Source organism: Crocodylus siamensis, chromosome 4 (assembly GCF_052110815.1).
Source record: "Crocodylus siamensis isolate JL-2025a chromosome 4, ASM5211081v1, whole genome shotgun sequence".
Lineage (NCBI taxonomy): Eukaryota > Metazoa > Chordata > Crocodylia > Crocodylidae > Crocodylus > Crocodylus siamensis.
This window is the reverse complement of record NC_143398.1, coordinates 69,382,035-69,398,861: the sequence shown is the minus strand read 5'-3', so window position 1 is coordinate 69,398,861 and position 16,827 is coordinate 69,382,035. Positions and strand designations below refer to the sequence as shown.

Below are 16,827 nucleotides of genomic sequence, written 5' to 3'. Positions count from 1 at the left end.
TTATAGCCAGTTGATTTGTGTAAATGACTATACTCTTGTACTGATGATACCATTTCAAATTACTCTGCTTTTGATAAATTACATTTATCAACTGTCATTCCAGTAAAAAAGAGACTGCTTCCACTCTGTGTAGATCAGTCTGTAAGCTGGCACATAAAAAATGTGTGTATCTGTGAAATTAAAAAAAGATTTTTAATTAAAATTTCTAATTAAAACTTCTGAGCCAAGTGCTTCCTCTGTGGTGTGGCACTCGGGCCCTGTCTTTTCTCTTTTGAGGCATGTTTGATAGGCCTGCTGTCCTCAGGTGCTATCAGAATAAAAATAGATTAGTACCATTTTCTTTGTAATTAGATGGCTGAATGTTTTCCTGTGCAGCCCTTCTTTAAACTTGCTTCTGTATGTCACCTGACTATAAATTTACTGTGCAGAAGTTAGGTGTCCCACAGCCCTCTTCCCTGGCTCTGACCATCATGGCTCAAGACTTATTTACTGGGCTTCCAACCAAATTGCTCTTAATTTGGAGTCAAGTATTAGCAGAAATGCTTCTCTCCACTGCACCCCCCACCCCCCTGCACCAAGTTTGTGTTTTTCTGCTCCTAGTGCTGCTTCCTTTGGAAGCAACTGATGCCTGTCCTTCTGTAAGTCCAAATGATGGCTTAGCTCCTCAGCCTGGATTAGAGGAGGCCTGAGCTGCTGCTTGACAAAATATGACTCTGGAGTGGTATATTTGGAACTCTTAAACATCTAAAACTTCCAACAAGACATTGAAGATGTGCTTCTTGCTTCCTCCACTCCTAAATTTCAAATGACAGCATACACTAAATCTGTATTTCAGTGTTTTCAATTGCTTAACTGTTTAATGCATGTTTTGGGCAATCTTGTTGAAAGTTAATAGCTTTTAATTTTTACAAAAAAGCTTTAGATGTTTTAACTTGGGATTCAACAATGGCATTGCTGGGTTTATGAAGTTTTGATGTTCAAAAATCTGTGTTCCTTAATGTATATTTATTTTTTTATTTTTAGGCTTCTCTTGATGAAGGATGAATCTGTTTTAAAGCATTTGCTGCAGCAAGAGGTAAAGAAAAGAGAAAATGTTCGAATTGCTGAAAATAAGATTAATAAACTTGCTGAGCAACTGCAAGCAACTGAGAAGATCCTGAATGTTAATAAGATATTTTTGAAAAAGCTTCAGGAACAGGTAAGTTATTTGGGGTTTTTTATTTAGTAAATCTCTTGTTCAAGTAATTTGCTAGAGCTAATAAACTTGTTATGTATTTGTAGGGGAATTCCATTTTTTTAATTTTTTTTTTTTAGAGGTGTGATTTTTACATATTCTACATAATATATAAATTAGTTAATTGTGCCTAAGTTTTTTGTCTAATGAAACTGTAGAGGAGAGGGTCATTTTCTGTTGTATTTTCAGATTCACAAAGTTCAACAACGAGTTGCAGTGAAAAAAGCTCTGGCATTAAAATATGGAGAAGAGCTTGCTCGAGCAAAAGCAGTGGCTAGTAAAGAAATTGGAAAACGAAAACTGGAACATGATCACCTTGGAGTAAGTCACTTGCACAAACTTGCGTCAATCTCTGGTAAAAAAGGCATAACATTTATCTGGTCAACTGATTCCAGAATTTTCAAGTAAGAACCAAAGCAAGTGGAAAAATACTCTTTTTAAAAGATGAATTAGGAAGGAAGGAAAGTTTTTTGTTTTGTTTTGCTTTTTCCAAGTACACATCCTTTCTTATAATATTTTAAGAGTCTTAAACTTTCTTTAAAATCCAGCAGAAAAATGGTATTTTTGGAACATTAGTGGTGTTAGATTTTTACTCCTATCTCTTTGTTGGATAGCTCCTGAGCAAAGTTTATATCTGCTTTGTGGGGAGTGTTTCTTCCAACCTTGTAATATTATTGAGAGCTTTTGAAGATCTTGTTTAGGCTCTGCAACAAAGATACTTAGAGGAGCAGCCAATAATATTTTGGAAAAACAAGCTGAGGAAGGCAGGGAAAATCGCACTTGTGCATTTTCTTAAGTTTGTGTGCATGTGTATCTGCTTAATAGTTCACCTTTTTAACTTAATGCTTTTATGTTTGACCCCTGCAATGATGTAGGCTAATTTAATTGAAAAAATGCTAAATATGTCAGTGGAATTGTGGCAAATTGTTGTGGTTTTCCTGGGATTTGTATATATTTTCTGGCAAGAGAGTTTTACCCATTTTTCCCTCCTATCAATATTTTAGTAACTGAAAAGATTAAATTAAAGGAATTTGTTTTTTTTACAGCCAAGCAAAATGTTGAAACTGGATAATTCCCCTGCATCAAGTCCAAAGAAACATTCAGCAGAGTTGATTGCATTGGAAAAGAAGAGACTCCAGCAATTAGAGTATGAATATGCCCTAAAGATTCAGAAACTAAAAGAAGCTCGTGCACTTCAAACCAGGGAACAACCAAATATTATCCCTAATGTAGAAGAGGAATCTGAATTTGCGTTGCCTCAACCATCGCTTCATGATCTGACACAAGACAAACTGACCTTGGATAGTGAAGAAAACTATTTTGATGATGAGGTTTTATCTAACTCAAATAGAGAACGCCGGAGATCTTTCAGAGAATCCAATTCTTTTACTAAACCAAATCTTAAACACCTGGATACCCCTAAGCAGGAGACTATAAATAAACTTTCTAAAAAGACGATGGATGAGCCTGAGCTTTTCCTTGGGTTGAATATTGAAGAACTGAAAAAACTTTATGCTAGAGCTGATAGCTTGAAAGAGCTGCTAATGAAAAATACTGCCTTCATGACTTCTAAGGAAGAGTCTTTATGTGGTCAGGTGAGTGCATTCTTCAGTTCCTTCATACTAAAGTTGTACTGTATTAAAGTTGTTTTTGCCTTATTAAAAGGCTATGGGTATGCACTGTTTTGGTTACTTAAATTGCATTTATTTACTTGAATTACATTTGTTTCCTAGGAAATTTCAGTAGATATGGATATCGTTACAGCACAGAGTAAACAAACAGAAGTGAAACCATTTCCATTTGGACCATATCATAGTCCCCTTCTAGTTTTTAAATCTTACAGGTATGAAGATTGTTATTATATATGGCTTTTCAGCATATGAAGTATTTTGCTTGCCATGTGTATGTGTGTGTTTCTTTTTATTGTTTCCTCATATTAGCTATAACACATTTCTAAGAATAGTTTGCCATGTTATAATGAGATTTCTGTATTTGCTTAAAAATGGTTTGCCATCCCAGAAACAGCTTATTACTGCACGTACGCTTAATTTTTTTCTGTTTAATTTCTTTGTGCTTTAGACCAGCACCTGATTTGATTGTTAGTTGCCTTTTCTCTTTCAGTTACTTAATCATTGTGCAAAAAATTGGATCCAAATAGTGTGACAATCTATTGCAAACTGATTTTTTGCATTGGGATTAGAGCAAATTCAAAGATGGAGGGGATTTCACTGAAACATGAAAAAAATTTCAGCAATAGGAGTGTATGTTAGCTTATACATGATGGTGCCCTAAAGATTTATGTGGTACAGCAAATTTAATTTCTGTGCTGTATTATAGCAGACAGGTGGAAATTCCCGTAGGAACAGCTTTACTTGCTTTCTTCGTATTTAAAAAAAAAAAAAAGTGTACTAGAATGAAATTAGAAATCTCAAACTTGAAATGCTGTCTTGCCAAATGCAGGGATTTTCTTTTTTTTATTTAGAATAGTTTAAACTGGTTTTGGTTTCTGTACATTGCTTTTGAAATCTCTACCATTAAGCTATTTCACCTTTTTTTTTTTGGTTAGTTAATTCCCAGTAAATTACCACTGTTTGGCTTGATGCTGATACTGTTTGATTTGTGTTGAGTTTGCTCTTCTGATAATGTGCATTTCATTCCCCATTTGCACGACTGAAGTTCTGCATGTAACGGGAATAGTATGGTGGAGCAGACTCCCACAGACTGTAAAAAATTGTACTTCTGTGTTTCCCTCAGATCAGCAGTACTTCTACACTAATAATAATTAGATGTACAAGGTTATTGCAGGAGGCGACCTCCCCCTAAGCCCACCATCCAGTGCTGTGCCCCCCCCCCCCCAACTTATTTTTCAACTTGTCTGTCTTTATCATTTGTATGATATTTCTTTCTTCTTTTTTAGGTTTAGTCCCTATTTTCGAACCAAGGAAAAACTTTACCTCAGCTCAGTAACCTATAGCAATATGATTGAGCCAAAACAGTGTTTCTGCCGTTTTGATTTAACAGGCACGTGTAATGATGATGATTGTCAGTGGTGAGTACTTTTCATCTTTTATTCATTTAAAGTACATCTCTGTAGAGATTATTCTTAAAGATCTGCATGCTTGAAGTTATATACAAGGTTTAGAGCAGAAAGTTATCTTAAATACTTATCTATGGAAATATAATGTGATGGGAATATAACTGATGTGCCAGGCATCTGTTATATTGTTAGGGAATCTTCACCTAAACTTGGAAAAAGAGTATTAGTTGAATTTGAAGATTGCTACACTATTATCACATTTGCTTGAATATAAAATGACCCTGAACATAAGATGGCCCCCTCCCAATATTTAGATTCTATATATGGAAAACGTATACATTTGTTTTAATTTTACAGATATTGCATCTAATTATTGGAGGTTTTGCCTCATGCCCCCTTCCACTGCTACAGCAGGGAAAATTTAAATCAATTCAAATGCTGCTACCCACCTCATGTTGTCAATTTGGAAGCTCCAGTGCCATTATTAAAATTTAGGCTCATAGCCTTTGTTAAAGCATCATGATCCCCTTGGGATGTGTGTATCCCATTTTGAAAACCAGTGAGCTGGGAGATTTGAGTCTAATTTGGTATCACTATGTACCAGTCAGTCTGCTTAAATTGTCATCTTATTGCTTACCATGCAATCTGTCAAACGAGATTGAGATGGATTTGACTACTTATGCCGGAGTAGAGGATTTGTGCGGTGGGTCTGGGTATGTAATGTGTATTGGAGAACATTAGGGCTGTTATTTCTGAGAAGGATGTTCCTAGTAAAATAAATCTCTCCATCAGATGCCCAGGAATGTCCTGTAAACTCAGCTGTTCTATTCAGGTGGTAGTTTGCCAAAATACCAAGATAGAATGGTTTACATGTTTTTATTAAATTGCTTATTTAAGAATCCAGGATTACACTAAAATAACACGAGGAAGTTTTTAATTTGCACATTATTGTAATTACAATTTGTGTTTTTAGGCCTCTTAAACAAATTTCAGGGCAGCTTACAAATCGTGCTCCTTTGATTTGTTTGTTAACATTTGCTACTCTTAACACTTGGTGCTTTGTTGGGTTTATGCTTAAGTAGCCTTTATATGAAATCTTTATATGTTAATATATATTAATTTATATATTAAATTATAATTATACTAATTTCCCTTTTTTATTTTAGGCAGCATATGAAAGATTGCACTCTTAGCCGAAAACAGCTATTTCAAGACATTCTCTCTTACAATTTAGATCTGATTGGTTGTTCAGAGAAAAGCACAGATGAGGAGATAAGCACTGCTACAGGTTAAAGTTGTCTATTTTTGTTTTGTTTATTTTTTCTTACTAAATATAAAAACAAGCAGTTGTTTTCAAGTGATGACTTCCATTTTCAGTGGAAGTTCTAGGATTAAAGCAAGTCTTTCTGTGATCATTTTACTTGGAGTAAGAAGGTGCTGTACACAGAAGGGAAAATATACTAAGCGTGCCAATTCACAGATAACTTCCTTGAAGTAGACAATAACTTTACTTCCCCCCACCCTGAAAAAAATCTCATGAATTTTATTTGGGTGTTTTACTCCAGTAAGAAGCTAAGGAAACGAGGTGTGAAGATAATTTAACGAGTGCTGTTTTCTTAGTGGAACCAACGTGGGCAGTAATTTCAATAGTGTCTGTGAATGCTTTTTCCATAATCATAGGATGAAGTGTTTTGATCTGTCTGGAGTGTGAAATTAAGCAGTGGCTATATCAAAGAGTAAATAGCTGTCCTAGCATTTCAAGTGAGGCAACTAAACTTAACTAGAAAATTCCATTCAGTTGGAATGCAGATTGTCAGATTAGTCTGATAAAGTGACCTTGCTACTCATTCCATCAACTTTCTGGTTTTTAGTGTTGATTATTCATTTTAAATTTAGAATGGGAATACTAGTATAATCTTTATTTGAGCAAGAATTGTTATGTATTGGGGGAAATTGAACTAATTGATACTGCTTTTCCATGTGACTTATGAAAATAAGTCTAGGAAAACAGTTGGCTTTAGAATTCAGTGTCTTAAAAAGAGACTGAGTGTTAATATAATTTAGAAATTAAGAGACCAAATACTATTTTGTTTTATCCAGGTACAGTTCTGGAAGGTTGACTTTTTCTCTTCAAATTACAGGGGTATAGGTTGTAGCTGTGTGGTCTAAGGACATAGGCAGACAATGTTGTTTGGGTAAATCTGATATCTTTTATTAGATCAACTCAAATAGTCCTCAGCCTGACAAACAGCGCCCAAAAGCTTGCAAAGAAGATTTTTTGTCCAGCTATTTGAGTTGGTCTAATAAAAGTTACCAGATTTACATAAAGAAACTTGTCATCAAGTTACAGAAATTCAAGGGGTGGGCTCTCTTGATGCTGCTAGTTAATTTAAAGACTATTCTTTTTATAAAAAAAAATCTTTTTGCTAACACTATTTTGTATTATTAAAACTTCTTTAATGAAGGTATTATCAGTTTTTTGTTGTTTGGGCTAATTATGTGACTGGTTCATGAGTGCTCGTCTTCGTTTACATGCCCTTCTGAACAAGGGAAGTGGAAGAGCTTAAATTATGATTTAATGCAGGAATACTGGTAAAGGTCTTTTATTTCCTTGCTTCTAAAGGCGACCATTTCTTGGAGGAGTAATGGAATAAAAGTAAGGAAGCTCTAAGTAGATCAGATAAATCGCATCTGAGGACTAATTAGTTATAGCACTGACTTAGCAGATAACAGCAATACCGTTTCTTGTGGAAGTATAGATTGGGCCAACAGTCTACAGCATTTTCTGGCAGCAGGCAGGAATGGTTCAGTTCTGGACTGAAGCGTGGTGGCCCTGGAAGCCTTTCTCTGCTGCTGCTTCTCCTCACTGTACCTAGTCATAGTGCAGCTCAGGCAGTTCCCCACTGCTCAGCTATGGTGTGATTTCAAGCCATAGGTTGCCGACCCCTAGACTAGCCCAGAGCATGAGAAAGAATAGTATAATGACAAAATTGGAATGGAAAAAATGATCAAATAAGTTTTGCAGCTCCTGACTTATGTATATAACTATATTTGATAAGCATATTGATTTGCAGTAGTCAGAACTGGCATAACTAGTTAAGGTACTTCAGATTGTCATTGTTCTTTTTTTGGCAGTATCCCTTTGAGCATTTTCACAAAGTTGTGCATGTCCTTATGCCTGCACCTATTTAAATTATAATCTTGCTCTCATTTCAGAAAAATATGTTGAAAAACTTTTTGGTGTAAACAGAGATCGAATGTCAGTGGATCAAATGGCTGTTCTTCTTGTTAGCAATATCAATGAAAGTAGAGGCCACAGTAAGTAACCTTTTTGGGAGGACTTCAACACAGGGTCTTACAAAAGTGGTATGTGGAAGAAACATGTTTTCTTATTGTAGTGAGATGCGTGGGTTGTGGTAAGCTTAAGGGCAGCAGAATTTATTAAGTATTTGTGAAAAATTTTACCCAGCAGGTTTCATTTTTTCCAAAATTACTTTTATGCTGAAGAACACGAGTTTCTATGGAAGCATACTTCCAAGTCACTTAAATTTATTGACAACTTGATCTAAAACTGAACAAAAATGATTTTGATGATTACAAAGCAAATAATGCCTAATTTGGTTGCTTTCAGCACCTCCTTTTACAACCTGGAAAGACAAACGGAAATGGAGGCCAAAATACTGGAGAAAACCTGTTTTGTATAGTAGCAGCAGCGAGGAGGAGCAGTCTTTTGGACCTGTTAAATATGGTAATACAAAAATGCAGTGTGCTGTAGAATTGAATGAGGAGTGTAAGAGTTGCAAACATCATTCGTTTATTTATTTATTTATATCCTTTTTCTAAAAAAAAAAAAAAAAAAAGACCCCCATGACTTTGCTTACTTACTGCCTCTGTTTCTCTATTGATTTGAATTTTTTTTTGTTGCTGAATGATGTAATCAATTTCTGTCCAACCTAATATTAAGAAAAGCGTATTTTACTTGTAGTATTTTTTTTTTTCCTGTTCAATTTTTTTTCTAGCCATATCTTTCTCAAACGTTGGTGGCTATTAATTTCTCTACTTAGTCTTTTCTTAAAACCTGATTAGTCAAGTTCTAATATGTTCTTTAATCTCCATTTTAAAGAAAATCTCTCTCTAATCTTGCAGCCCACCCTATAGAACGTAAAACTAATGTTCCAGCTCTGGATGCAGTTGTGACTCCAGATGATGTCAGATATTTTACAAATGAGACAGATGACATTTCTAACCTGGAGGCGAGTGTGCTTGAAAACCCTTGTGATGTGCAGCTTTGGGTTAAACTTGCATACAAGTACTTGAATCAAAGTGAAGGGTATGTCCTTATCTCCATTCAAACAATTATATTGCACTTTTATCCTTTTGTTTGACCTTTTTCACTTGTGTTGCAGTAATCAAATTTCTTCATTCTGTCAAAGGACCCTTTTGTTTCCTAGACAAAGCCACAAATTATTTATTGTCTAAAAGCAGTTAGGAAAAGAGCTATCAGATTAGACTTCCTTATTTACACAGTCCAGTGTTATGAGTAATAAAACATATTGCTGCTTTAACTCCAGGCTGGTCTCATTTTGGGATGGGAGTACCTGAAATGCAAAAAGATATAAAGAGTAATTGTAAAGGAGAGTGGTGGTGAGGCAGAGTGTTTGTTGTGCGTGCATGCTTGCATGAGCACAGACACCCATGCACTTTCTAATGTTATAAGCTAACAGTGGAATACCATTTCCGTTTGTCCTGTTCTGTATTATGTCGGGTGTTATAAAGGAGACACTGATTTAAACCTGCCTTTTTAGAATACTATGCCTAAACTTGTGTAGTTTTAACCTAGCTTAGGGTTAGCTTTTTAAAAGTGGATCATGGGAGTTAGAACTTCTATGGCTTTGGATTTTTATCTTTGAAATGCAAGTTGTAATTCAGCTACATTGTGTCCTATGGACTGGTGCATCTCTAATGATATCATATCAGCACCGATAAAAGGAAAACTAACATTTATCGGCAATTGGCTATTTTTTTTTTGGCTGATGTGGCTGATAATGTCACCAATAAATGCTGTGAGCATGGATGCAGCTGCACATGCTTCTGCTGCTGCGTGTGCCCTGCGGGGGGCATAGGGGGCATGTGCCCCCAGATGTGTGCACAGGGCAAGGGCAGGCTGCCTGCTGTGGGCTGGGGCTGCACCAGCCTCTTCCCAGTGGCTGTGCTTAGATTGGGCAGTGGCGGCACTGGGGCCACAGCAAATTCATTTTTGTGAATTTTGGAATGGCTGTAGCTCCCCCGTAGCCACCTAGGACTGCCGACTACCTTGCTCCACCCTGCCTGACCTGAGCGCAGCTCCCAGGAAGAGGTACAGACCTGATATAAATATGTAGTACACTGCTCAGCATCCTCTTGCATTGGGATCAAATTAATAACTTTTGGAGCTAGAGAGCTGTCCTAAACTTCCATATAGATGTATCCAAAATTCTGCTCAGATCTGATTAGTTTATTTGCAGAGTTGGTGAGTGGTATCATTCACTAGAAATATACTAGAACCAGATTTTTCTTATCTGGGTAGCTTGTAGTCGTCTTAGTTTGGAGGAGGTTACCTAATAAAGGATGAGCTTCACAGCTATCTGTTTGCTGTGGTTTTTACTTTAAAGGGTGGCGCTTCTCCAGTTGACTGGATCACGGCTGTGGTCCTGCACAGCTGATTGGAAAATAAAAGTAGCTGCAGTCACCTAGAGCAGCTCAGCAGTTCTGTGCAGCTGTCTGCTGTGACTTACAAACCTTCATCCTAGTGGGGGATGTGGAACCTAATCCCAAGAACTACCTATTTGCTTTTGTGTGGGCTAAAGAGATTTGGGGAGTTGCTAGAAAAGCAGTGAGAAAGGTGGAAGTTCTTTTCATGAGAAGTCACTTAGCTGTTGCTTTGGAGTGGACAGGTACAGTGATCTGCAGATTAAAATCATCAGAAGTTAAAATGTCTTTTTTTATTTATTGAGATACACTATTAAGATCTTTTTACAGACTTTCGGAATTAATTGTATGCATAAACAGAAATGCACATAAGCTGTTTTGGTATTTACAAGCTGTTTTGATATTTAAAATTTGCATTTACACGATTGTGTTGTTCAAATGTATGTTGTCTGTAAAGCATCTTCAAAAGGAATAGATTGCCAGACTAAATGTGGCCTGAGCAGCATTCTCTAGATTTATGGTGGTTATTTGATGCTTACAAACTGAGATTTTTCATTTGCAGCCTATCTTATGGTTGGCTGCTTGAAACTATTTTTCTATTATGTTGCTGTACTCAAGGCTTAACAATAACCTACAAAAGCGGGAAGCTGTATTTGCAGATCAAACTGGTTACCTGTAAATGATCATGTAAATTAACATTGCAAGCCGTTTGACACTCGGTGAAAAGTAGATGTGAGAGGTATGCTGATAATAGAAAATTGAAAGAAGTCTCTCCTAAGACAGATGTCCAACTTTCTTCTTTTATCTATGAACCAGAAAGGTGGAGCTGTTTCAGTCTCTCAGCTATTTTTATAGTGAGGATCTCTAGCTATGAGTAATTCACCTCTGGTCAGTTTAGCAATATTTCAGCTGGCCTTTTGATCCAGAGAGTTGGCTTATCTTTCATTTTCATAGAGTGTGTACTGTCACTATGCAAAGTATATAAATATGGAAAGCCTCTCTGCAGTTGTCCACTTCATTAAAAAAAACAACAACCCCAAAACAACAGCAACAACAAAAAGTTGACACAGAATTTGAAAATGCTAATTGGCCACATTCTTCTAAGTGTTACTTTTCTTTTGGGAGTGGATTTTAGTTTTCTAAGTTTTATAAGTCCTAATGCCACTGTCTTTAAATATATGAATAAAAATGGTGACATTTAATAAAATGGTCTGACTTTCTTCATAGTTCATCCTCAGAGTGCTTGGATTCTGCTTTAAATGTTCTGGCTCGAGCACTAGAAAACAACAAGGAGAACCCTGAAATTTGGTGTCATTACCTCAAACTGTTTTCAAAAAGAGGAACCAAGGAGGAAGTGCAGGAGATGTGTGAAACAGCAGTTGAATATGCCCCTACTTACCAAATCTGGTGGACAGTAAGCAATAAAATATTACTATAAAACTTCAAGCTCTCTTGTTTTATAGTGCATGGTATACCAATACTGTATTAAACAATGTATGTTTAGACTATGTCAGAGAAAGAGGTGCATTTTGTGTTTGAGAACTAAGGATGTGGACAAAATATCATATTTAATGGGGTGACAGCTTAAATAAGGATAACACAGTAAAGGTATGTGTGAAATGCCTGATCCTCAGTAGTAGTGGAATGGAACATTTTCTTTAGAACATTTCTGAACCTGTATTAAAAATTTTATTATTAATGCATACAAATGAATTACTTGACTATGTTGGAAGTTATTTAAATAGCTTTACACATGTCATCTTTTAGGGAAGATTTTGATATTTTAAAAATTTTTTGTCTAGTTTCTGAGCTTGGAAACCTCCTTTGATGGGAAGGATTATGTCTGTGGAAGAATGCTGCAGTTCCTAATGGAAATGGGAGAGGCCGAAGAAAACTCTGTTCTGTCCTTTCAGCTCCTGGAGACCCTACTCTACAGAGTTCACTTAAGTCTGTTTACAGGAAGGCATCAAAATGCTCTTGCTCTACTTCAGGTGACTTCCTAGTTGCATGCATTTTAAACTCTTACATGGAATATATTAAATGGTATATCTTTACGGAACTGTTCAGGTGTTGTCTTTGTTTCTTTATGGCTCCATCTCCAGAAGAGCTGCTCTATTTAGGTGTCAGGAAATTAATTTGAAAGGATTCCTTTTTCTTGTTATGCTAAAACAGATTTGGGTTTATAACTTCATCTTGCATGAATTCTTAAAATATTTTGAATGCCACCAAGAAGAATCTGCTCTTGACTGTGCAGGGAACTGTTCATAAGATGCAATTATTTAAAGAAAAATAAAGTATAGTACTGCATTATTGACCAAGCAGCATTCTTTTTCTTAAATGTCTATGGTACCTTCATTTTTACTTTAACTAAATGGTTCAAGGAGACAAATTTGAAAAACAGTATTGGTGGTTTGATGTAATCCATTTTTATAAGAATTGTCCTTTGGAAATAGTGTATTATTTGATGTTGTTTTTAAAGTGTTAGGTTTTATCTTGTTTATTTTCCTCCTTGTACTACTTAACAAGCATTCATGTGACTGACTTTTTTTCTCTTTTTTTTTGTAAGCAGTAGATGATTTGCTGGTTGCTTTGATTGTAGGGATCTCAGTGTTCACCCTGCTTTCACTGTTTGCCTCTGCTATGCAGAGAAGATGTTATAAAACTAGCTAAGGTTGATATAAACTCCTAATAGTCAGAGGTGAGAAATAAGATGACATTTGCTGATAGCAAAAGGGAGCTCTGACATATGCAGGTTTTAAGGTTTTCATGCTTACCAGCAGGTGGAGCCCAATGTCTGAATACCTTAAAATAAATCAAAACATTTTTCTTAGCTGTGTAGCTTTAAAAAAAAAAAAGCAGCATATAACTCTCTTAAGCTGCCAGTTTAGTTAGAAAATCATCCTCCATCTTGGCATTGGTCTAATATAAGATGATTATAAATATGTTTGAGAACTGGCCAGGATAGTGTAGTTTTTGCTTGACCTGTATTTAGTACATGTTAATTTTAACTGGAAATCTTTTGGAAATCTGCTTATCTTCAGTGATAAGCAGGAAAACAAATTTTGTTTCAGGTCCACCTGAAATGTTTAGTTTGAAACATGGTTTGATCTTAAGCCTATTTAATTTTTTTTTGATGATTTGGTTTGTATTTGAACAAAAATTCTGTTTGAAAACAAAGTTTACATTTTTAAGCTTTGAAAACGTTGAAATATCTTACTCCCCAGATACCTCTCCAATATTCATCCCCCTTTTTCCCCCCCAACCTCCCACCCAGCTTGTCTCACCCACTGACTCAGTTTACATCTTTATTGACTGCCTGTCTTGTATGCATACCAGCTCAGCCTCTGGATTCTTTACTTTTCATTCCATCCAGGAAGAGCACACACCAACTGCAGAAACTTTCAGCCTGATGAAAGGTTTTTAAACCTGAAAGCTTGCTTAAAAAAATGTTTCCAACTATTTGAAGTTGCTTTAATAAAAGATATCAAATTCACCCAGAGAACCTTGTGTGAAATATCTTAATGTTTTTAACTTTTTCCCCTTTATTGTCAGTTCACCCTGAGTTTTCAAATTATTTGGATCCCTATAAAACTGCATGCTTTAGCAATTAAACATATTGGAAGATAAGTTTCCCAGATCTGCTAATAAGAGTTTTCAGTTTTTTCTGAGTGTAAAGCAGATGTATTTTGTCCAGGTTTTTTGGTTTAACTCCTGTTCAACAAATGTTATTTTGCATCTGCCAGTCTTATTGGGCTGGTTTAGTCTTGCTGCAAAGCCTGAAGGTATACTTTAACCAGAAGGTACAGAAATTTTACCAAAGGTGTTTTTTTAAATAATGCTTTCAGTGATGGCTGTGCAGCTCCAGTGCTTTCAGTAGGTTTGCATACAACTTACTGGTTCTGTAATGGAACTTAAAAGGTGCTCAGGAGCAAATAGAGTCCAGCCTTTTCTCATGAGTAAGGACATCAGAATTGCTCCCACAGCAGTTTTTGGCAGAAAGGTTATAAACTTTAGGGAGTATGGCAAATATTTAATTTTCTCTCAGTTTGATTCTCTTATCTTCTCGTATTTAAGGTTTTATTACTAAAATGTAGTCTTGTTTTTACCTTTTACAGAATGCTTTGAAATCAGCTAATGAAACAATAATAGCACAATGCCTTACATTAAGTGACCGCTGTTTAGCTTGGCTAGCTTATATACATCTAATAGAATTCAACATTCTCCCTGTCAAGTTCTATGATCCTGCTAATGCCAACCCATCAAGGATAATGAGCAAAGAGCCATTTTTGATACCATGGCAAACAGTGCAAGATATCAAGACCAATCCTGATATGTTGTTAGCTGTGTTTGAAGGTGAGTTTAGAAAAGTAAATGATGTACATAATTCTTCTGTATAGCCTTTTCTCCTCATTCAAAACAAGCGAGTAATGTTACCTGCGCAAATCAGGGTTCAACTATGGGTGCTGAAAGCAGTGAGCCCCTCCCCTAACCCTAGCAAACGGTACTGTAAGGTAGAAAGGCAAAATGTTTAAATCCTGTTCCTTGCACCTTTTTAAAGGGGATAGGTGTGGTTTGCCTTTGGTACTTCAGTTATCTAGAACCTGTAAGACTTGAACAGTAACGCTTACCCTCTTGTTCTGCCAGAGCAAGGACTGATGGCCTGTGAGAGCAGGACATAGCTTATCTTCTAGCATCTGAAGAGCTGTGCTCTCCTGATACCCAGCTGGAATATTTAAAACCATCTTGGAGTATATGTATGTTTCAGCCTGCAGCATAGAATTAATCTGAATTGAACAGTTAAGGCACAATTATCAGTTGTCAGGAAGGAGGAGTAAGACTGTGATGAAAATAATCACAAGAGGTTTTTAATTCCAAATGCCACTTTTTTCCTTCTTCAAATTCATGTTGACAGGAGCTTTTTTTAAATTTACCTTTAAGCTTTTTTTTCCAGATGCAGTCCAAACGTGTACTGATGAAAATATTACAGCTAATGAAAGAATAGCTGTCTGTCTTCCACTCTACAGAAACATGATTTCATTGCTGCAGCTTCTGGAAAGGTAAGACCTTGTTTAAAAAGAGACTTCTTTTCCTATAAAAGTTCAAATCAGCATTTTTTTACTTTTACTTATGTTTAAGGTGGGAGTCAGCTGTTGAGCTTTGTAGATCATTGTTGGAGCTTTGTCCTCTCAACTATCAGCTGCTGGAATCCCTAGTCACGTTGTACTTGCGGATGGAACAGAACGACAAAGCCTGTGCTGTGTGGCTTACAGCATTTGAGAAAAAACCTCAAAATGCACAGATTTTTTATCATGTGTGCAAATTCCTCATTTCACAGGTAACAAACAAACAAATGAACAAACAAAACCCTCCTTATAATGGTCTTCTGGGGTGCTTGCAGACGTAAAAAAAACCAAACCCCCAACCCCCTGGTGCTTTACTTTAAACTCAGTGCACGCTTGTGCCAAGCCCCACGCATGCCCAGAAGAGGCAGTATGTTACTTGAATCCAGCCTACCCGATATCTGCAAAGATTGGATGCAGAATGGCCTTTTTGGTGCTTTTATCTAATAGCTGATTGAATCAGCTTTAGCTAAAGGTGCCGAAAAGCCACACTGAAGCGCCTGATCTTTACAGATGCTGCTGAGCCAGGTTGAAGTAATGTACTGCTGCTTCCTATAAAGCATGTTTTTGTTTTTGTTTTGTTTAATGTCTGCAAGCAGACCTGGTTTCTGTTTTGCAAAATTAGTGTGTTTGTGTCTTGCTATATACAGTAAGTAATATTTGGTAGTAACATAGTTCTTCTAATCTTCAACATTTCTAGCTAATAACTAAGATTTGCAACGCCCTTATGGTGTCATCCTCCTATAAATAGGAAAACGAGCGTGAAAGCAGAGTGGGTTGCCTACAGCATTGAAGCAGAGTGGGTCACCTACAGCGATAGGAAGACTTGGTATTAGATTTGGGTTCATAACTCATGAGTTACTGGATTCCAGTCCTGTGCTCAAACCACAGCCTCATGCAAGGAGAGTAGCGGGTGTCGAAATGTAAATGAACACATGCCTGTAGTTTGGCCTAATTAAATTATTCCCTCTTGGTATAATGTGGAAAGTAGAACTTTACTAAATTAAGACAGTAATTAAGTTTTGTGTGTTTAGCTTACTCTTGTGACTTAGACATCACATAATTCTCGACCTAACTTTTTTAAAACAGAAAAGATCAGACAGTATTCCTTCACTGTTACAAGAATTTGTGGCAGCTTTCTTTGAGAACTCATGTCAAGAGTACAGTCCCATGGATTTATTACGGTATGTTTTGAGGAAGAATTTCTTTTCACAGTGGCATGTAAGGAATGTTCTTTGACCAAAGACACCCGTCTGATAAGATAATGAGAGACTTTTACAATTTACTTCATTTTCTTAAACTGCAGGACCTTGGTGCAGTACCTTTTTCTACCCAAGGCAGGCAATTTTAAAGTATTAAAGTTAATGCCTTCATTTTTTAAGAATCTGTCACATAGTGCCTAATATTTAAAGTTTATTATATAATATTTTGAGGATCATCCTTTTAATTTGCTTGTACTCATGTTCTGCCTGCAGATTTAAATTGAACAAAGTTAAGGCATTTTGTAGTTACACTTATTTTAATATTTTGTAGTGACTTCATTTCCTTGGTATTTTGGTGGAGGAGGTAAAAATGATGACTTAATGTCAGATTTTGCAGGACTGAGTATCTAAGTATTTATTCAGTAGTGTAAATTTTAGTGCCTAATATTTACACTACTGAATTTATGTATTTAGGTATCTGCATAAGACTCCCAGTCCCAGCAAAGCTCTTAAGTATATGCATAATTAACTAGGGTAGTGGCTTAA

The 16,827-nt window shown here is 36.2% G+C and overlaps 1 protein-coding gene across 2 annotated transcripts in view; it reads left to right on the top strand.

The window, feature by feature from the left end:
* ZFC3H1 (zinc finger C3H1-type containing) overlaps window positions 1–16,827 on the top strand; it is a 62,041-nt gene that overhangs the window by 30,075 nt on the left and 15,139 nt on the right. For both annotated transcript variants that reach the window (XM_090042540.1, XM_090042539.1), the window contains exons 13-27: window positions 1,024–1,198; window positions 1,424–1,555; window positions 2,281–2,829; window positions 2,968–3,077; window positions 4,152–4,283; window positions 5,438–5,559; window positions 7,488–7,589; window positions 7,903–8,019; window positions 8,418–8,601; window positions 11,187–11,373; window positions 11,762–11,950; window positions 14,075–14,312; window positions 14,911–15,016; window positions 15,096–15,294; window positions 16,169–16,263. In XM_090042540.1, coding sequence (XP_089898666.1) covers window positions 1,024–1,198; window positions 1,424–1,555; window positions 2,281–2,829; window positions 2,968–3,077; window positions 4,152–4,283; window positions 5,438–5,559; window positions 7,488–7,589; window positions 7,903–8,019; window positions 8,418–8,601; window positions 11,187–11,373; window positions 11,762–11,950; window positions 14,075–14,312; window positions 14,911–15,016; window positions 15,096–15,294; window positions 16,169–16,263 — 2,637 coding nt within the window. The remainder of the gene's footprint in view (window positions 1–1,023; window positions 1,199–1,423; window positions 1,556–2,280; window positions 2,830–2,967; window positions 3,078–4,151; window positions 4,284–5,437; window positions 5,560–7,487; window positions 7,590–7,902; window positions 8,020–8,417; window positions 8,602–11,186; window positions 11,374–11,761; window positions 11,951–14,074; window positions 14,313–14,910; window positions 15,017–15,095; window positions 15,295–16,168; window positions 16,264–16,827) is intronic.